This window comes from Adelges cooleyi, unplaced genomic scaffold, assembly GCF_023614345.1.
Source record: "Adelges cooleyi isolate 19-005CV unplaced genomic scaffold, UGA_ACOO_1.1 ACOO_flye_CR_arks_rails_tigmint_CR_PRNA_21, whole genome shotgun sequence".
NCBI classification, from domain to species: domain Eukaryota; kingdom Metazoa; phylum Arthropoda; class Insecta; order Hemiptera; family Adelgidae; genus Adelges; species Adelges cooleyi.
Genome location: NW_026095871.1, coordinates 14,660,337 through 14,683,285, shown reverse-complemented (window position 1 = coordinate 14,683,285; position 22,949 = coordinate 14,660,337). Strand labels below are relative to the sequence as shown.

At 27.3% G+C, this 22,949-nt stretch overlaps 1 protein-coding gene and 1 long non-coding RNA gene across 5 annotated transcripts; both read left to right on the top strand.

Annotated features, from left to right (window-relative positions):
* Positions 1–7,317: 7,317 nt before the first annotated feature.
* On the top strand, positions 7,318–12,563 carry LOC126834554 (uncharacterized). Of its 4 annotated transcripts, none has more exons than XM_050566562.1 (12): positions 7,318–7,430; positions 8,177–8,304; positions 9,359–9,425; positions 9,516–9,566; positions 9,650–9,676; positions 9,983–10,033; positions 10,432–10,461; positions 10,538–10,561; positions 10,672–10,725; positions 11,133–11,168; positions 11,877–11,966; positions 12,145–12,563. In XM_050566562.1, the coding sequence occupies exons 2-12, from the start codon at positions 8,302–8,304 to the stop codon at positions 12,375–12,377; spliced, it is 666 nt and encodes a 221-aa protein (XP_050422519.1). In that variant the 5' UTR covers positions 7,318–7,430; positions 8,177–8,301; the 3' UTR covers positions 12,378–12,563. The 4 variants fall into 4 exon arrangements, with proteins under 4 accessions (XP_050422519.1, XP_050422521.1, XP_050422520.1 ...); XM_050566563.1 differs by having other exon boundaries at positions 7,346–7,448; XM_050566561.1 differs by having other exon boundaries at positions 7,346–7,452.
* A 5,565-nt stretch (positions 12,564–18,128) lies between these two features.
* Positions 18,129–19,540, top strand: LOC126834690 (uncharacterized). Its single transcript, XR_007685101.1, has 3 exons — positions 18,129–18,894; positions 18,961–19,149; positions 19,216–19,540. It is a non-coding gene; the product is annotated as an uncharacterized LOC126834690 (long non-coding RNA).
* Positions 19,541–22,949: the final 3,409 nt, after the last annotated feature.

The following is a 22,949-nucleotide window of genomic DNA, read 5'->3' as shown; positions in this document are numbered from 1 at the left end:
AGTAATAATTCAAAATGTGCTTTTATAGTGATTACTGTTTATCAAAAATAATAAAAACAACACAAATATTTTGTTTTGTTATTTTCATATCAAAAAATATGAACACAACAATAAAGAACGTGTTACATAAAAAAAAAAAAATATTTGTTATTCACAAAACGTGGTAAAAACAAATTTTATCAAAGGTTTTCATAAAAAAAATTGTATTTGATATAATATTTGTAACAATAGGTTTAGTTCCATAAAGGCAAATTCAAACGGTTATTATAACCACAAATAAATTTAAAAAAACAGAAATTTTAACTAGAATAATAATAGGTAATCTATATTTTTATAGACTGAAGCTAAATCTAGAAAATATCTGAAAGGTTCTTTATTGGGTCAATAGTTAAAACATACACTTCCTACAATTCTTCCTAAAAAAAAAAATTACAAAAAATGTTGTATATTTTTCAACTTAGAAATTCGGCGCTCCATAACTTATTTAAAATAGGTTAAAATAACTCAACATTTTTATATAATTTTTTTTTAAAATAGTACTGCCGTTAAACGTTGAAAAACAAGATAAATATCAAATACCTTTTTCTATAGAAGAGGCGGAAACTTTTTTCTTATATGCAGTTTTAGGTGAATTTTTAGGGCTAAAGTCTGAAAATTTGACCTAAGGTAGATATGCAGTCAAACTGTTTTTTTATTAAAAAAAACCAAAAAATAAAATTGGGAAATTACACTTTATGTTATATTATAACGGTTTGTGATATACCAAGAGGCAGAGGCTATTAACCGCAAGTAAATCGACTGGAACGTCTGGAGTGTTTTAGTGTGGAGGGTTTGGCTGTGCCCAAGAGTTGGATGCCGTAGGACCAGACTGGATGGATTAAGGATTTATATAGGATTAGTTAATTGGATAGAGATTGTAGTAGATATAGGTTTTTGGTTTCTAAGTGTAATAGGAATTGTAGATAATTATGAAGTAATCATTTTGACTTTTTAAATTATTTAGAGTCAAAATTATATAAATTATGTTCTTCAGTTAAGTCATTAAAAATTATAAGTATACGATTCTTAGAGGTGTAGTCATACTATTATGTTGAAAAATAACCGCGCAATTTAAAACCATATAAATTGTGGAAAAATATTGTACTAAATTTTAGAAAAAAGATTGATAAAAAAAAGATTTTAGCATGTACTTATTTTAATAAGTTATAATTATAATTAATTTGTGATTAAGGAAAACGCAATACATTCAATGTATGTCTCTCTTTTACGTTTAACGTCCGTTATTTCCATAGATCGGGGCCTAGACGGTTTAGTTTGGTATTTTTGGGCTTATAGTTGAATGCCCACCTAATGCTATCAAACAAGTTGGCCCCAGAGAGAGGTGCAGGCAGCAGGTGGCCATTTCCCCCCCTAGACAGTTGCCAGCCCGTAAACAAACCGCCAGTGGTCAAAATTTGAACCGGCGACTGTGTGTTGATACACTGCAGCCTTATCTCACTCCATCATGCAACTGCAGACAATACATTTATAGTTATTATTATTTACCCCCCTAGTACCAAATAGATGAAATTTGTGATTTATAGAGTTGCTATTCAAGCATTAAAAAAAAATACACTGTATACAGCCAAAAAAAAAAAGCCTACATCATTGTAAAACCAATAGCATAGTATAGTACGATATGTTTATGGGGTTAATGATTGCGAATTTAATATTAGTTTTCAAAAAAAAAAATAATAACCACTACTCTAAAAGTTGTGTGCAAGATTTTTAGTAAAACAATTTAACTATGTTGAAACCAAGGGTGAACGTAGAATTAAAAATTAGGGACTACAAAATAATAAACCTCTACAAATATTATATACAAGCAATAGCTTTAGAGTTTATTTATTTAAAACAATACATATTCTAATATTTTTTTTTTCTTTAAATTATAGCCTATATAAATACACTTTTAATGCACACGATTTAAGTACGTAAGGAAAAAGCATTAACACCAATAGGCCCCTCCCAAAGCATTTTCCCTTGTGTCTAATAATTTATATAATAGTTCATTTTAAAGTAAGTGAGGGGCTTATGTTACAATATCTCCTCTTGTATCTGCCCTGAACGCACGACCCTTGTCGCTTATCGTTCATATAATAATTTAGTTTGCATATTGAATTGTAGTTAAAATGTCTGTTTTGTACCAAACCAAACGATATATTTTCATAAAGTACAGTATTTTTCTGAACTCTTGTTGCAATGTAAACAAAGTATACACATCTGTTGGCATTATACAGCTTAAGTTTTAGCATAATACGAGCAGCCATATTTAAATCAACTACTTTTATAGATGTATTATTTTTTTTTTTTTTTGAACACAATTATTCTTTTAAACTTTAATTATGGGATTTTATTTAATAAAGAAATATGAATCTATAAACACAATAAAATGTATAAACTAGAGTAAAAGATAACCAATAATGTACGAAACAAAAATTATAATTGGGAGCTGTGATATTTTAGCTTTGTATTTTCCCGATTTGTTTTGGTATTTTGAGTATTTTTCTAAGATACATGGTTCTACAAAATTAGAAAATAAATAGTTCAGACATTCAAGTACACAAATAACGTAACAAAATACATTTAAAACCAACTTTGAATTTTGACTTTAAAAAAATAACAAAAAAAATCATAACGATTACTCTTCAAGTTATGTGTAAGAGTTTTAGTAAAATAATTTACCTATGATGAAGCCAAGGGTAAATATAGAATTGAAAAAAAGGGGCTAGAAAAAAAAATCTCTTCAAATATAATACAAAGCAATAGCCATAGAGTTTGTACAACATCCCCCCTAGTATTTGCTCTAAACGCAAGGCCCTTGTCTCTTATCATTCATATTATTATTTAATTTGTATATAGAATTTTAGTTAAAATATCTGTGTTGAACAAAAGCCATCGGTATGTTTTCATAGTGTACAGTATTTTTCTCAATAGTTGGTGTAATGTAAACAAATAACAAAAATCTGTTGGCATTATACAGCTTGAGTCTTAGCATAATGTGAGTAACCATATTTACATAAACAAAATGTATAGAGCTATTATTGTTTTTTTTGAACACAAGTGTACAAAAACTAAATTATATTTATTTTTATAATTGGGAGCTGTGATATTAAGGTTTTGTATTTTCCCGATTTGTTTGGTATTTTGAGTATTTTACTGTGATACATGATTCTACAATTTAAGAAGATATATAGTTTAGACATTCAAGTACACAAATAACGTAACAAAATACATTTAAAACCAACTTGTTTACGAAAAAAACTAGACGATCACTGATGATTAAATTGTGTATCTACTGTAATCTTCGTTTACTGGATAAAAGCCGAACCGTCTACTTATAATAAGATACTTTATCGTTTTGATAAAATCACTTTCGAATCAAATTTGTTATGCTGATTTGAAAATACTGCACCTTACTGAAATTCTTTCTTAATATGCTGGTTTATACTATGGTTTGGACTTTACTGGCTTGAAAATACTAACTACTGATTTGCATCGATGAGGTGTGATTTTATCACTTTCAATATAATAATTCCTCTAGACCTGTGACCTCCCCGATCTCGTTTTGTCTTCACCCCTCTATGCTCCGTCCTCAATATGGCCCGTCCCCACTGTACTGAGTTTTTATAAAATATAGGGTTTCAAATTTTATTGGGAGTCCCCTTAATGTGGTGCTGAACGAAACTTATATAACAATGAGTATCAAGTTATTACAATAATATGTATTTTTATTATGTAGACTCCTTAACTAATGAGCGGAAGTATCCTGTTATGTCTAGATTTTAATTTTCTCTATTTTATTAACCATTAAACTTTTTCAGCTAAAAGAGTGATTTTTAGAAAATAAATATAATTTTAAAAAAAACCATCGACTACCGTATGATATCTATTTATTTTTTTATTAAGGATATGAATACATAGCTAATAAGCATTTTGAATTATTTTTCAACGTTGATAATTATTAGAGTTCGAATATCGAACATTTTATTTTGTTTGCAACATATTTTTAAAACTTTTTGCATTTATTTAATACAATTAATGTATTAAAAATTATAAAGCATATTTATTCAAAATGTTGCTATTGACCAATTTTATAACATTTAATAGATAGGTAAACTGGATAAGCATATTGAATCTTTACTCTGATTTAATTAGGTTAATACTCAAATTCAAATCGAAGAAAAACATAAATATTTTCATAAAATATATTTAACCGTTATTTATTGTTGATAAAAATAAGATAAAAAACTATTATACATATGTATTTGTCTATATATCAACAATAAATATTGCAGTTGAAAACGATTTTTCGTAAAACGCGAATATCTAAGCTCTCTGAATGTTAAAATGAATTAAAATATATTGTAACTCTACAACATTAATGATTAACTAAAAAAATCTGTGAATTTGTTTACTTATGATAAGTAGTAATAGAATCTTATTAGACAGTTAATTAAAACTCGTATTGTTTTTTTGTCTTTTTTAAATTTTAACTGTGAAGAAGATTTATTTTTTCTATTTTTGCCACCACCCAATACCAACTAGGTGAAATTTGTAATTTATAGAGTTGCTATTCGAAAGAATTGGTCCAGTACTAAAAAAGTTTCAGTGTATACAGACAAAAAAAAAAAAGCCCACATCAAAGTAAAAACAATAGAATCTCTGCTCCGCATCAAAGCTAAAAAAAAATTACATCCAGACAATTATGGTACAATATAGACCAGCCTTCGCTTCTACTACTACTACTACAACTACAAATTTTCTAAGTAACGTTAGTGACGTTATGTACAAATTGTAATAATGTGTAGTTTTATGTTGTTACATTAATAGAAAATATACATACAATATAAATTTAAGATTTAATTTTGAGTTTCTGAATTTTTTAAATTAAACGTTTCGAAAAAAAATAATGATACATAATCGTATGTATATTATTGAACATAATATGAAAAATAATATGAAAATATAGCAGAATCTCAATATCTACATGTGTTAAACAGTCTCAGTCGTTACTCCATACTCCTTAAAACTACTGTGGAAATTAGTGAAAAACTATTCGATGCACCTTCAGACTATCATTTTACATTGTGTCCAAATATTTCAAATTGTCCAAAGAAATCGCTTTTGAATTTCGTCGAAAATATGGACAGTTATCTTCTTAAGAAAACAAGGAAAAAATATATCGGAAATCGCTTACCTCAAAAACACTCAAATCGGTTTCTTCTCTACATTTTGACGGGATTGTTTTTACGGCATTACAAAATCTCCAAATGTTTTGTATCGAATATCAAATAGAAAAGTTAGCCTTACCTAAGATAAGATTTGCCTTAGATCGATTAGATTGGTTGAATGTCCGATCTATGATCAACTATATTTTCAGAGACTCTAATATTTAAATTCGTCATTACTCTCTGGACGAATATTCTACAGAAGAGAAACTTCAGATTATCCAAGAATATCACATAAATTTATTAGGTAATCATCAAGGCATATCACGAACCCTCAAACGCTTAAAGAAACATCACACATGGATCGGTATGAATCACGATGTAGCTGAATTCATCCAAAAGTGTACCTCTTGCCAGAAAAACAAAATCATTAATAGTCATGTAAAGGCCCCGATGGTTATCACCACTAATTCCTTAAAGCCCTTTGAAAAGATCTTCATAGATGTCGTCGGTCCACTTCCTCGTACTCATCTCAACCATGCCTACATCCTAACTCTACAAGATGACCCGAAAAATTTTCCATGGGCAGTCGCCATAAATAAATAACATATTTATGCTGTATACTAACCCCTTTAAAAAATTATGCGGATTGCTAATATTAAACCCTCATTCCATCTGCCTTCCATTATTATTTTTGTCGTTTCAGTTTTGACTTATTTATAATCTATTTTTTAATTTATGAATTTTATCGTTTATAATTGTATTTAACAGGAATTTGAGTTTTAACTTAACAGAGTGTATAAAAAATTATGTTATTTAGATGTGTTGGAAACTGTTTCTTCGTTTATATTTTTTTGCGTAGTTTAATACTTAATCTCTGAATGTTAGAATGAATTACGACACTACAACATTAATGATTAACTCAAAAAATCTGTAAATTTGTTTACTTATAATAATTAGTAATAGAAACTTATTAAACAATTAATTAAAACTCGTATGGTTTTTTTGTTTTTCAAATTTTTACTGTGATGAAGAATTATTTTTTCTACTTTTGCCAACGCCCAATACCAACTAGATGAAATTTGTAATTTATAGAGTTGCTATTCAAAGGAATTAGTCCAGTATTAAAAAAGTTACATTGTATACAGACAAAAAATAAGGCCACATCAATGTAAAACCAATAGAATCTCTGCTCCGCATCAAAGCTAAAAAAAATTACATCCAGACAATTATGGTACAATAAGGACCAGCCTTCGCTACTACTACTACTATTACTAAAATTACAATTTTTCTAAGTAACGTTAGTGTCGTAATGTACAAATTGTTATAATGTGTAGTTATGTTGTTATTATTTTAATAGAAAATATACATACAATATAAATTTGAGATTTAATATTGAGTTCCTGAATTTTTTAAGTTAAACGCTATAAAAAATAATAATTAATGATACAGAATCGTATGTATATTAATAAACATAATATGAAAAATAAATAAAATGTTTGTTCATAAGAAATTAATTTTAATTATTATGGTGTCTGCTGTAGCGGCTTAAATAATTTTGTATTATTAACAAGTACATAATTATATTTTTACATATTTGTTACTTTCATGATATTTTGTAGAACAAGAAATTCGTTTTTCTAAGTGCTAATAATTTTTGAAAAACATTTAAAAAAAATGTTTTCTAACATCACACGAATGTACAATGATTTAGCTGTAATATGAGTTACATTTCATTAAAATTATAGTATTTTCCCCATTAGATAGAAGCCATTAACAATAAAAATATGGAGATAGCAGTTTATTCTTGTAGAGTATCAGAGTTTATTAGCTTAAATGAGCTATTGCTCATTTTCACAATGTATGTGAAATTGCATTAAAAGGTAGTTTAATATAAAAGTGGAGTTGGATGAAAAATAAATGTTCCATAAAACCCAAAAACAAACGAAGCGGCAAAAAAAAATGGTGCGTAGAAAACAAAAACAATCGGAACAAAGGCATCTGTTGAAGCGGTCGGTGGTGGTGGCCATAGGTGAGATGAGGAGGTGGAGTGGTAGTCGAATAAAACTCAAACTTACTGTTTGTGATTACTTAGACTGTTTTTGTGCACAAATATATTCATTATTCACATTCGTGATAATATAATAAAGGTGTAGGATTATTCCAACACGTACAACAATGTATCATACCTAGTTAACTCTCCGGATTGTTCAGTTCACAGTAAGTCGTTCAAAGTTCGTAGGTACTCGTGATTTAATTTTTTTTAAAAATATGCGTATTCGGTTTAACTATTATATGTGGAATAATGTTATAAAACTGTTCAGTAACTAGTTTTCGAATAAATATTTATAATCTTTTTTTTACATATTAAATGTATTAGTTATCATGTTATTGATTTTTAAAGGGAATCTCAATAGAAATATTGTCATTGACTTTATTTATTATATTATTAAACATGTAATAGGTAAATAATATATGTTTGCATTAGTCTTATGAAATTAGGTAAAATCTCAATAAATGAATAACAAAACGTTTTTTTTTTAAATACTTATAATTTCTTTAAAATGCTAAAACAATAGAGTTTGAAACTTATTGGCTATATATGAGCAGCTAAAATTTATGTATCAAAAATAATTAATGTAGCATGTAAAAAATAACCTCAAATATTTTTGTATAGCGCGTATGTCTTTGAAACTAAGCAAGTAAACTAAAATGAAAAAAAGGTTGTTTAATAAACTATAACAACATATTTAGCACATTAAACTAAAAAAAAATAACAGAATTGTTTACAACACCTGTGGCGATTTAAACAAGTAAAACATTTAAAATTTTATGATGCAAACATAAATTTTACGAAAGACTGCAAACACAATAAAGAAAAAGAAACTAATTATAAAATTCACTTGAAAACTATTTTAATATGTAATCATGTACTTGTATTTTTGCATGTTAAAAATTTTATTTAGAAATTATAGTTTCGGTTGATACCCAGTTTTATCGAAAAGTCGCAAAAATATCATTTTAAAACAGTTTAAAATTGGTCTTTGCTTTGTATGTTCAATCATATAAGGAACACTATACAACTGCAAATATGGTAATTACACTCAATATACTGTACCTATTCAAATTATCTTTAGTATTATGTAGAGTATTTTATTATGTACAGCACTTTCAGATATACAATACAAAACAAACAAATAAAAAGGTTTCCACCTCATAATATACGAAAAAAAAAGTTGATGATATTTTTTAGGGTTTTACTGTACTTAAATAGTACTAAATTTTAAAATACATTACGTATCTTTAATTTCAATAAGATAACACACAAAAGTTTGGGAATAACCTATTTATAAGTCAATAAGCTTTTTCGTGCTGAATTCTATGCTTGAAAGAACGGCATTTTTTGTGTGTTTTTAAGGATGTAATTTTTTTTTTTTTAAGCTGGCATTTTGAAATATTCTTTAAGAGATCTTCGTGAAATTTGACTACAGATTTTTGAGAAAAATGTATACGTTATAGATCTACCTTCGGCCTAATTTTCAGATCTAAATCTCTAAAACTTTGTTTGAAAAATTGAAATAAAGAAAAAAATTCTATCCTTTCTAAGGGAAAAGATTTATGATATTTTTTTGTTTTGTTAATGTTTATCGATAGTACTTTGTTTGAAGAACAATTCATTTAAATTTGGAATTTTTTCGACTATTTTTAAAAAAGCTATAGAGCGTCGTAATTTTAAATTGTGTTTTTCTCGGTTTTGATGGGGAAGGGGTGACTTTTTTAAAATTTTGGCCTATTAAAGTACCTTTCAAGTATGATTTCTAAACTATAGCGTTGCTACACTAAGAAATCGGTTCAGCGGGTTACAAGATATCGTGGGCCCAGACCAAAAAAAAAAAATAAAAACACATCAAAAACAATACCTTCTCAACTCTGCACCGAAGCTAAAAATATTTAGGTTTAGACACAATAAATCAATAAAAACTTTACACACATATAAAACCAAACTGGTATTTAGATATAGGCGTCCCACTTGTAATTCTATTTTCTATCATCTTTTCCCATATCTTTGTACTAAGGTCATTCATTTTATTACTCTATAGTTTCTAGATTCTTGAATAAAATCATTTTATGCTTTTAAATGTTTGCAGATGAAAACGGAATGTTACTATTTTTTTTTAACACTTACCCTTGTCAGTATTTTGGAATTTTCTGCAGGTAATTATTTCTTTTTCCACGTGCCTCCTGGTACCTTTCATTGGATAAATAATAATCATATAAAAAAAACCAAAACAATATTTTTTACAGTTGACTGTTCTGATATCCCTGATGACTATACGAGGGTGGTTAGACATAATAGTCAGTAACAATTTTCTACATACAACATTTAATTTTACTAATAACATACATTCTTCTATAAATGTGTTAATGATTTATTACAGACTATGTCTTACAACTATGTCAAAATGGTATGATATGAATAATATAGAAAACTATTTTGTTATGTTCCCCCGAATATTAAATAAATCATAAATCAAAAATGAAATTGTCTATAAACTATTCATGTAAAAAGTGTAAAAGATGCTTGTTTATGAATACCTGAAAGTTTATAATACTAAAAGAAATAATTTTCATAATTTACATTAAGAAAAAAAAGGTTGGATGGACGAGTCACTTCCTTGTACAATATGCAGTGACTATTTAACCTTATAGTGTTTTAAGCATTATAATTTATATCATTTACTATAGCTCAAACAATTATTTGTTGATTATAGAACATTTGCCTTATTTGATTGAACAAGTTATTCGTACAGATCAAACGATAGGTAATCACAGTTTTTTTAAAATATAGTTAAAATAACTAAATATAGTTATACTAACTATATATATAGTTAAATATAAGTGATTTAAAAATGACAAATACAATTTTATATTTATTAAAAATTTTCTGTGTAATAAATCATAAATTATACTCAACATTTGAAATAGAATCTTTATGACAAACAACACAGATGTTATCTCATTCAACTTAACCTCACCGTTACATTTTGTTCTACTCGGTACATTTACTTGAATTCGGTTTTTTTAGTATGACATAGTGTACATTCAATTCAATATACCTAATAAAGCAACATGTGTTTTCCATATCTATCTTCTAATGTATAATAGGATAGAAATTAAAATCCTATTTTATTTAATAATCCATATTTTACTTTACTTACAGAAGATATATCTTATACATTTGCTGTACCAGGTAACATTATTTTCTACATTTTGTAGACGTATTTTCAAATTCCTTAAGTGTATAATACTATCTTTTTTTATTTCAGAAAAAGCAAACCATCGATCATCTGGTAATCGCCTTTATATATTTTATATTTCTATTAATTTTAATACTTAGAGTCATATACATATATACCATAAATAATCATTTATTTGTATACATTTTTTTTTTAAATTAAAGAGTCCTTTCAACGAGAGGAAAGACTTCGAAGCCTGCTGAGGACGTTTTACAGGGGTAAATATACAATATTGTTGATTATCTAGTTATAAATAAAAATGATAAATGTTGTATAAGTTCAAAGCAGTAATGAAGAATTTAGTTTTTGCTTCAAGTTTGGAATCATTATATTTTGACTGTCTCAAATACAGTTATGAATGTGTTAAAGCTTTCGTGGATTGTTATATCATTTTTTTATCGCCCTGAAGATGGACTCTGCAATGAGTCCGAAACGTCGGCCCGTAACTATTGACGTGGATATATCCGAAAATCACCCAAATAAAATACATTTTATATCTATAGTTTAAAAGTGGCTTCTAAATTTAGTTTTTAGTTGTTTATTTAAATCTTCGTTATCTTAATTTAAAAGTGACTGTTATAGATAAAATATAAACACCGGGTTTTATAAACTATATTATTTTTAGTTACAGGTCTTCCTGACTTACCTACAACTCAACAAGGTAACTATTGTAATTATTTTGTATTTGTATAATAGGGCAAAGTGTAAAAGTCCCTTTTTTTATACTTTCTTATATTTTTGAGAAAATTCACAAAAAAATTGCCTTTACATGGGATATGAGGAAAATGTTCCTTCCCATATAGAAAGAAGGTTTTTACATTGGTTTTTGGTTTTTCCATGATTGTCAATTATACTTCCCAAACAGAACACGAACTAAATAATCCCAAGGCTTAAACATTTAAAAGGACGTAGAAGTATTATTGAAGGAAGCTAGATTTAGACCGGCAAGATCTGTACATGTTAAGTGTATTGTTTGTCACAACAAAATGTTTGGATTTTTTTAAATTAACATTAAAACTTTAATAGTAAATCTTAGTAGAATTTTAGGATATTAAAGCAGTTTTTTTTTTTTTTAAGTATAAAATTTTATTAGTTTTCTTTATTATTTATGTCGTGAAATAATAAAAACTTATCTTGTAATAAATCTTGTATGATCCATAACTAGTTACGTCCTAAAGCCATTTGATTCTTATCAACCAAATTTTGATTACTAATACAAATGTTAACACGGTACAATGTTATTGAGTTTCAATACTTATAGTTGAAAAATTGAAAAAATACAGTTCTTAAAAATGTATTTTCATCCCAACTATCTACTTTATTTAAAATGTATAATTCCTTGTTTGTTAACAATACGATTATTTATTAGCTCCAGATGCGAGGTTACTGCCAGATCTTGGAATTAAAAGAAGAGAGACAGTTGCAAAGGTTATGGAGTTTCTAATAACAAGAATTTCACGTAAATATTTATACTACATAAAGTGTAATTTATAAAAACTTTTATTTTGACATTATTTATAATGTTGCATTTTTTTTTTTAAATAAAGTTTTAACTTTTTAAGAAATATTATATGTAATGTAATTTATAAAAACATTTTTTACAAATTTAATATTGCAATTTTTTTTTTATTTTTTAGTTGGATATATGAATAAAAATCTGTGTCGCTCATTAGGATTACTCAGAAGTGTACTAGACCCAGAATCATTTATAAATTCTTTTAATATCAATCACGGCGTATGTGTCGTAACTTCAACTATAGGCGGCACTGTAAAAAGCAGCAAATTCAAGTGTGTTCGTGACGGGATTGTTCAAGTTGAGATCAATGATACCGATCGAACAGAACCACTATCTTATTCGCGGGCGTGGTGATTTAGACCAGTAATATGTACGATTTATATATTGTTAATGATCATATACAAAATGATATCGTACATTTTAATTATTTTTAGTATCATAATATAATACTTGAAATAATGTTTTAATACTGCACTTACATACAATTTATAAAAAATATATAATGCACTTCATAATAAATAGTTTTGCTTACAGCTTAAACACGTGATTTTTTAAAATTATTTTAGCTGACTACCTATCATCTTTTCCAATATGCTGTTTCTTTGACATTATTTATTTAGTTATATAGTGTAGTAGTTTATATAGAGTTCAGTACAAACATCTCTTTTTATTAATATTTGTTTTTAAACAATCTTTAAATCAAATAGGTAAAAATATTCAGTAGACACATACATTGGAACTATGTATGTATTTTTATAGCAAATATACATAAGTTTAGTTTTTTATAATTACACAAGTACTCCCACTAGGGATGAAAACACCACCCATCCATCGAATTTACCAAAGCCGCATAATACGTTTCACTAAAAAACTTTTAATCGCGGATATGTTATCTCCATTGACTTATCTTTTATCTCTTATCTCTTTTATCTCTCTTCTCTTATCTATTTTATTTCTAAGTGTAAGTTTAACGTGAAAATGGCGACATGAAATTTATTGTATACAGCTCAATTACATATCCATGTTAAAATGTAGTAAACAAGTATAGCATATTGATCGGTGTAAATAAATTGTCTAGAAACAAATATTTTAAGAACGCAATTTAGGGAATAGCTTGGTGCTAATAATCTAACTATGTAAGCCTGAATTTCAAATTGCATTTAAAAATAAACTATATCTGAGCGCAAGGCAGCGCGCCGGCCAAGTTCCAGCAATACCTGTGTATCTTTACACGAACCAATTCACCCAGTTTTTCTAACCCACATTACTCTGTTTCTTCTTAAGATAAGCTTTTTAATGTTCAGCCCATTCAAAATGGGAGGATTTCAAAATTTACATTTTTGTTACTGACTGACTGACTCAATAACTCACTCACTCATCATCAAAATTATAAGACCTTTCATGTATAGGTGGAAATGTGAAATTTGGCACAAAGGTGGGTCTTATAGTGTCAATAAAGGAAAAAACCTGAAAATTGCAGTATTCCCAAAATGAATGCGCTGGGTGGGGATTAATGACCTTCACCGCGCTACTGCCGGTACAGGGCGCTGTTGATTCCCATGTCTCTAGTCAGCTATCATTTGTTCGTAGTTTGTGTCTTTTTTAATTCGTGTCCACATGCATGGCAGTGGGGCAGTGTTCTTTGTTCTTATAACGTTTGTCACGTGGCTTATTATAAAGTATAATTGTACACCTAAACGTTTAAGTTTCGTTAATACTGAACTAGATTTATAGTGGCTACTCATATAAATTCTAACTTGACTACAATAAATTCTATTTAATTCTAATAAATTAAATTAATTAAATTAATTTAATAACTACTTATAATCATAATTATTATTTTTATAATATAAAGCTGTCCCAACCCGGCGTTGCCCGAGATTTATTTTGCCTGGACTGAGTAAAAAAATTACAAATAAGTCAGTTCTTGAGGCTGTATATTGTGAAGCTTTAGCATACCCCGTCCCGGATTTTTTTGGATCTACATATGTACGTTACATTGTATTGATTATGTCTCCCTAATACTCAGGGGTCCCAGTCCCAGACCCAGATCTAGTCCCAATTGTGAAAAGCGTCCCCAGAATCGTGGTACATAGAACTGTCATTTCTGAAGCTCGTAATGCCCTTTTCTTTCGTGTTTGAGATGTAGATCGACTAATCGATTGACGTTTGGGGGGCATAACATAAAATGAATCATCATTCTGCTCTTTTATTTGTATTGCTTAACACTTGGCCAGTTTCTGAATTAAGCATGAAACATCATTATCAAATGTACTCACTTAGGAGTTAGTTGTGTGATGGAAAGAAGAGAACTCAGAAAAAAAGAACAAGCTTTAGATCCCCTCTCGATAAAGTCAACCAACCAAAGTGGTGGTATCTACATTGCGGACAGGTCTGTTATATGCCTCATTCAGAAAGGTCATGTTTCATTCACAAACTAGCCAAGTGTTAAGCAATACAAATTAAAGAGCAGTGTTGCTCATGAAATTAGGAGTGAAGTGTGGTTATGAACTAAAGAAAGAGCAGACTTGGTCACGATGTAGATATCACTACTTTGATAGGCTGACATTTTTGGAAGGGGGGTCTAGAACTTGGCCTTTTTTCACTGTTAGGTATTTGTTGGGGATAACGATACTACAGGAAATAGCACATTTTGAACCAAAAACGGAAATAACACGTTTTGGAAAAAATAATTGGAAATAACACGTTATGAATTATTAAAAATTGTCTTTGTATACTTCTAACATAGGAGTTAATACGTTTTGACACCAATTGGGAAATAGTAAATTTTGAAAAAATTAAGGTCAAATTAATTAGGTCAATGTTGGCTTTGTTTTGTTTTAATTAGTGAGCACAATTTTATGTTTGCTTGTAGTATTGTCCTTGGAACATTATATACTGTATACCCACAGTTTTTTTGCTTTAAAATTTGTAATTTTAAAAAAATATGTTTACCCGTTTTCACAACTGTTCGATCAATACACAAACATATTTAAAAATTATGAAAAACAAGTTTTTTTTCTTCTTAAAACCGCATGTTTTAACAAAAATACTGTACGACGTTAAAGTTACAATAATTCGAATAGTTATTTATTTTAAAGTGTGAATATTACAGCAGCCGTGTAGTTACTGAATTATTAAAGAAATATAGTATATATTTGGTTATATACTATAAGTGACAATTACATTTATGAGGATGTCCAGTCATTGCAATAAATTTAATTGAAAATTTTCCACGACAGTTTCCTTCTACTATAAATATATGGAAAAAATTAAGATTTCACAATTGTTTCTTCTCATAGCATTAGAAATGTATTGTCATGTCATCTATCTCTAACAACACTCTCTCCCTTTATCTGATCATAAACCCTCTACCTAAAAGAGCATTAGCTAGCATATTATTACTAAAAGCACTTTTAAATTATGTAAACAAATAATATCTTCCCTAAAATGAAAGCTTTATGATGAATTTATCGTAACGATATTTGCCAACTGCTAATCGGAGCAATAAACAACTATTTACTTTTGTTAAGTACTTAAAGGAAATAACTTGATTAAAAAGCCAAAAAATAGTGTATTTTATTTTGTGTGAAAACGTCAGAATAATAATATATCTACGGTAAACAGAAAACCACTAAGTGCAAAGTAGTGTATATTATAAACTGGACTGAACTCCGAATTTAGGTAGTTTCCAACATCCGGTTTCTTTATTCTTGAAGTGACAAATTACCCGGATATATTTATTTAGGCCAATTTGGAGAATAAAACAACTGTTACAAAAACATGTATTTTTACCGTCTACTTTTATAACATATTTTATAAACCGCAACTATTTTGTCAGTTAGGATAAGTTAATTAAAATTCAGATCTGTAAACTGATTTGAATTAATATTAAATGTGATAGATTCAGACGTCCCCATCAATGATAAAAATATATCTGATTTTAACTGTAAGAAAGAGGATTACTTGAGTGACCTTCAACGATTAAGATAAATTTGATTTGGTGTGCTTTAACCCATTAGTCAATTTATAAGAATTGTAAATCATTTGATTTCGATTTTTGTAAAGAAGGATGATATAGTAATACATTTGTTAAGGTGTTATTAAAAAACTAGTTCCGCAATAACAAAACACCATTTTTTAAATTTTAGCCTGATATTTTTCTACAAGACTTTAAAGATGTAGCGCTTTTACTATGATAGTTAAAAATCGCTATAATACTACTCAGCTCCGCATAGTAAATACAACTCAACTAAATACAGATGTTACCATTTAAGTTTAAAAAGTTTAATTATAAACCAAATAACACTGTTATAATAATTTATAAATTCCATCTATTAAGTATACTATTTGCACATGTATAATAACATGAAATTACTTAGATGGATAGAGTTTAATGATTACTTGAAAATCATGTAAATTTAGGTCAATATATTTAAACAAAATTGATACAAAATCTGGGACAATCGATTTCTTTATTTGTTTTTTTAGCAGTAGTTTATGGTTTTGAAATTAAACTTAAAGTAGACGGCAGCTGGTTTGTAAATGTTTTTTTGTATTTATTCTATTAAAAAAATATTTTCGCAGACAAAAATAATAAACACTAGGACGTGAAGCGAAGAAAAACAATATGTCTGTTTTAATGTTTTATTACATTTTTATGGGTCAGCTACTGTATAAACATAGTTCTTTTTCGTTTGAATTTGTAAATTTAAAAAAAAAAATATATGTTTAACATGTGTTTTAGCAAAAACTATGTAGGGCGTTTAAAGTTACAATTGGAATAGATAATTATTCTTGTTTGTGAATATAACAGCAGCCTTGAAGTTGCTGAATTATTGAAAAAAAATAGTACATTTTGGGTTACATACTGAAAGGGTATATTATCATTATTAATAATTGTTTACCTTAGACTTCTTTACATAATTTTTTGTTCTTATAACTCAAGAAAATAATCGAAATTCAATTTGTCTGATCATCCTTCTCCCCTCCTCAAAAAAGTATTAGTGTCATATTTTTTCATATAATCTTCAATTTTCTAAAACTATTTTACGAAGAGAATCAAATAATATACACACGAGGCACGACCACGGCATTTGTTATGTCTTTAATAGGAAATAACTTGATCAAAAAGTCAACCTATAGTGTATTACATTTTGTGCGGATATTTATAGATTTTTAAATGACTGATAAAATTACAAAATAGAAGCATCAAAGCGTTTATTTGAAAGCGATTTTATTCAATTTTATCACTTTTATTTATAATAATTCTTGTAGACCTGTGACCTCTCCGTTTCCTCATTGCTTTGATTACATTATGCCAATACTCTACTGTACTAGTCCTCTCGGATAAAATCACTTTCAAATTAACGCTTTGATGCTTCTATTTTGTAATTTTATCAGTCATTTAAAAAACGACACAAGTCACAAATTTGAAATATTACACTAGCCACAAGAAACTTCATAAATATATTTTGCAGTGATTCAAATTTCTTGTACTCAACATTTGTATTAAATATGAGTCTGACAAATTGAGTTTTCACACAGAATACGTAGCTAAGTATATAATTATTACATTTGATAAAAAGACAGTTTTGAAAAATCGGTGACCTAAGTCGTTTTTGAAATGGCCGATTCAATTTATTACTTTCTAACTTTCCTAGCTTACACTGTGCTTGGTTTAGATTGTACTGCCTTGAAAATACTAACTACCGATTTGCATCGAAGCGTTTTTTCGAAAGTGATTTTATCACTTTCAGATTTAAAAATTCCTATAAACCTGTGACCTCCCCGTCCCCACTATGCTCCGTCCCCACTATGCCCCGACCCCACTGTACTGGTTTTTTTTTTAATTGTTCCTTCTTATAACTCTTTCTTTTCATTACATTTGCACCAATCTACAAAAAAAGAAACGCATGTTTTCTTGATCATACTAAATTTTGATTTAGCACATATTGCTAAAACACAAAACCTGTACATGTATATATATACAGGGTGATCCAACTAACGTAAGACACTCATTTTCTCTGAAAGTATGAATATTTTGCAAATTTTTTTTTTCCTAAAATTTTAGGTACATATTTAGCTACATTTTTCAATATTTAGAAAAATTTTATCTTCAACCCTTATACGTTAAATAAGTACGAACCTCGTTTTTTCAAATGGGAACATATGTTTTAAATTCCATAAATATAAAGACAAAAAATCTAAAAAAATGTTAGCGTTTGAATTTTTAATTTTCATCCATTTGTTCGCTGTTTATGACTTTGTAAAGATTTGAATTTTTGTCTATATTTCTTAATAATTTCATTCGATTCGACAAAGACAAGTAGTTTTATTACGACGGTCATCACATCAAATATAATAATAATTTGATGTTAACGCATTCCGTATCATAATCAGATATAATAAATAACCATACATTATTAGACGAAAGGTAGACTGTTACGGATAACGGACTTTACACTTTAACCTAATCTAGCTGGAGCTAGTCATTAGCTGGTTATCTCGGATAACAATCTAGTATCTAAACTATGTATCAGTTACCACGGAATAATCGAGTGACCAGTACCCATAATATATTTTATTATTTGTACAAAATCGCATTATATTTATTATTTGTACATAACCTCATCGCTAACAAATTTCGACTTCGAAGTTCACACGTTTACATTAGTGAAATGAGGAATTGCAAACTTAATTAAAAAATGTTAGTAAATTTACATTTTACTTTATAGTAAATATGATAGCATGCTTATTGTAGTTATGTCATAACTCGTTATTTTATAATTTTTTAAATATATTAATTGATAATATTTGCTCTCGACTTTATTTTGACGTTACATTCTTGGACACACCATTAATTTAATAGGTAAGTGTATTAAAGTTTAATAGATAATTTAATACAATACGAATTCAATTAGCTTTTTTATTTTAGGTTGAATGCTTTTTTCCGAAAATCTTTTATCATTTAAAAATCAATGTTATCATGTCAGAAATATCTATGGCGTTGAGAATAGGCTATACCAATTACTATGGAAATGTCTTTTCAATTGGACCCAAGACTGAAGACCTTACAATTTTATATTAAGGTGTAAATTATAAATATAAAGCATTAATTTAATAGGTAAGTTTATTAGAGTTTAATGGGTAATTTAATACAATACGATTTCAATTAGCTTTTTTAATTTAGGTTGAATGCTTTTTTACTGAAAATATTTCATCTTTTAAAAACCAATGTTATCATGTAAAATTGGATTTGAGTATGACATATCAATTGCTATGGAAATGTCTTTCCAATCGGACCCAAGACCTTACATTTATATATCAAGGTGTAAATTATAAGTATAAAACATTTATTTCTAATGTGACATTTTTTCATGTGAATGTATAATATCAACACTAAGCAATTTGAATGAAAAGTGTGTTGTGTTAACTTAAAATAATTATTAATGCATGTATTTGTGTATGTGGGTTGATAATACTCATATACCTGTTTCATTTATTTTTAAAAATATCAGTAATTAATGTATGAATTTCATACTACTACATACAAGGAATCACTTCTTGATTATACCATTATTTATAATAATATGTAAGTATATTATTTTTATTTGATTAAACTTATCTAAGGTAGTTCAAATGTCTGCTTTCAGTTTAGTTATTTCTTACAATGATATAACCCATATATTGTGTGTCTGACATACATTACGGATATTTTATCATAAAGTTTTAGCTATAACTGACACAGGTATTTGGCTATCAAAGTTAAATTTTATATCAAATTAATTAATATACAATAATTCTCTCTTTAAAAAAGTAGTAATTCTATTAATTTGTATTTAATGAATTCAGTAAATCAAGTAAATTATTTTTTTGAACTTGCCTAAGATAATTCTTATAGTTAATTTTATTTATTGAATTTTGATTTTGTTAGATTTGTTTAATTACCAACGATTGTTAAAAGAAAAAAATTTAAATCAGTATTATAGAAGTTGAACAATTTCAAATGTATAGATATTGTTTTTGTTTAATATTTTTGATTGAATATTTTCAAAATAGTAACATTTGTAATTTTTAAATTTATTGTTGTATTAATAAATAGTTTATGAATATTTTATTAGTTAAATACTTATATTATCAGACAAAAGATTATTATTGTTCTTTAAATGTTATACTATACTATATGTTTGTCGTTGAAATTTATCAACACAATTGTTTGACTATGTGTTATCAATGTTCAAATTTTGTAAAATACACAGTAAAAATTAATAAAAATTGTTTTTTAACTCTTTAAAGTAGGAAAATTGTCGCATACGCATTACAGCAAATATTCTTTTAACCATTATTTGCATCATTAAAGGTAAACAAATTTTATTTTTAACAACTATGCATTATAAGTTAGTATAATTGATTTTATAATTATTTGTATTTATACATAAATATAGTATACATGTATGTATGTGTATAAAATCAGACAAACTTGTCGCGTACAAATTCCATAAAATTGAAATCCTTAAAAATGTGTTTTATTACAGAATAATTGTTAAATTTAGATACTACAATTTAGCTAAGGCTATTTTTGATTTAATATTGCCACTTTTACATAATCTTAGTAAAACGTACCCGTTATAATAGTTTAATAATGTCAATACTTTAATTTGTATAGTAAACAAGGAAATATCAGATAATGGTTTTCTTTTTAAACAACTAAAATCTATTAAGCTTTTAATTTTCTAGATATTAAATAGTGAAGAAAATAATAAAAATAAGAAAATACTGATTATACATAAAATCAAAATAAGCAGATTCAACTGTAAAAGAATTAACTTTTCAATTTGAAATTTTTGAAACAGACATATTTTATTATAAAGGCTTTAGAATCACTATTATTATAACATTGTACACCTTATAAGTTATAATAATAATTAGTAAGTACTAATAAAAAGATTAGAAACATATAAACTATTTAATTTAATAGTTATTAATAAAATAAAAAAGACAAGTTCTGATAATTTAATGTTTGCGTGACACAAACCCTAACTTTATTTCTGAAGTTTGAGTATCACTGTGTGATTTTGTGTAATTGAGTCACAAATTATTGATCCATATTTTTATTAACAGGATCTTAATAAGAAATAACTTGACTTAAAAAAAAATGAAATATCAATGATGTTGAAAAATTTACCGTTACAGAAAAATCAAATCTTTTTTGCCAACAGGATGGGGAAAACAGAAAAAAAAGTATAAGTACTTTGAATCATAGTTTGGAACTACCGGCTTAAATTAAGTCGATAATTAATACAATTTCAAACTTAACTGTGATTTTGTTGTAGGTTCCTAAAACACTGTTTACAAACATCTAGTCTTTAGACAACTTAATCATTTAAACACAGTCCACTTTATTGCATTATTTTTTATTAATAAAGTTGTTTATATAATAAAAAAAAGTTAGTTATAAATGTAAAATAAGCAACATTTTAAATATTTACTGTAGAATTAAAATAGTAAGCAAATTAAATCGAAAATTCCTTATTTATTGTATATTGTTTAAAACAATTATTTGAGCACAGAACATATTTTGAATAAATTGAACATAACTAAACAAACAATAGTAACGCTTCGCGACGCTTGTCCATTCAATGTATGCACTTATGAGATTGTAAGCCAAATTTTAAAGCTATTGTTTACTACCTATAAAAACTATAAAAATTATAATTTTCATAATAGCATAATAATAATCTGTTGTACTGTGCTGTTACTTGTTGAATGTAGAACATAGATAGTAGAAAAATATGATAACTAATGATAATAATATTTTGTATTATCATCATAGTAGCAGTTATCAACCTACTTGTACCGCGGTTTTTGATTGTTGTGGTTAAATAGCCATTCGTTAGCCGCTGTTAATATAGGTCTGTCAACCTACCTGTCATGACGGTGTGTTAGAAAAGTCGGTAATCTATAAATATGAATCGCTGGTCAAACAAAATATCACAAAACATTTTATTGAGTTTGGTTATCTGTGTACTCATCTATCGGACAATGCGATCATAAATAAGTATTTTATTGGCTCCCGGTCTTTGGAAAACCAAAGAAATATAACAATATTTAAGAGAAAATGTAATATCTTTACAAAGTCATAGCTAACGACTAGATGGATAAAAATTAATAATTCAAACGATAACATATTTAAAAATGTTTTGCCTACAAATATATGGAATTAAAAACATATGTTGCCATTTGAAAACGTGAACTTAGACCCTTTTTATCGTATAAGGGATGAAAATAAAAATTTTCGAAGCATTGAAAAATGTAGTAAAACTTATACCTAAAAGAATAGGAAAAAATGTTTTTTCAAAAAATTCATATTTTCCGAGAAAATGAGTGTCTTACGTTAGTTGGATCACCCTGTAGAGGCTGTGCCAGATACTTGGATGAAAAAAGATAGTTGTGCTTGGCCAAAAAAAAACATAAATATTAAATCATACATAAAAAACAGAGTTAAACCTAACAAACAAGAATTTAATTATTATCCAGCTCGGATATTAGGGGCTAAAAACTACTGTAAGAAATAATTATATGGTAAAATTAATTTTTTATTCACAAATTTCAAAACTTGTAATAACATTTTGTTTGAACCTACAAAGTATAGTGCAAGTGATCTTTTATAAACTGTGAGGCCAGAGGAAAGCTTCCAAAAGCGGATTTGTCGTCCACTGAGGGTGATATAAAAAAATTTAAAAAGAGAAAATTTATTACAGAATTTCCTGCTAAAGGCCCTGTTCTATACAAAGACTTTTGCTCTAAAGGTTTGTTAAAAATTGTTAAACGTAATATATAAGTACAAATTTTAAGTTTTACTGCTTTTTTATCTAATATTTGAATAGTTAATTATTTGGCTGATCTATACATTTGTCGTTTACG

Coding starts and splice junctions, on each gene's coding strand:
- LOC126834554 (XM_050566562.1), top strand. Junction 9,567..9,649: donor GAGGGTGGTTAGACATAATA/GTCAGTAACAAT, acceptor GATTTATTACAG/ACTATGTCTTACAACTATGT. Junction 11,967..12,144: donor TCTAATAACAAGAATTTCAC/GTAAATATTTAT, acceptor TTTATTTTTTAG/TTGGATATATGAATAAAAAT.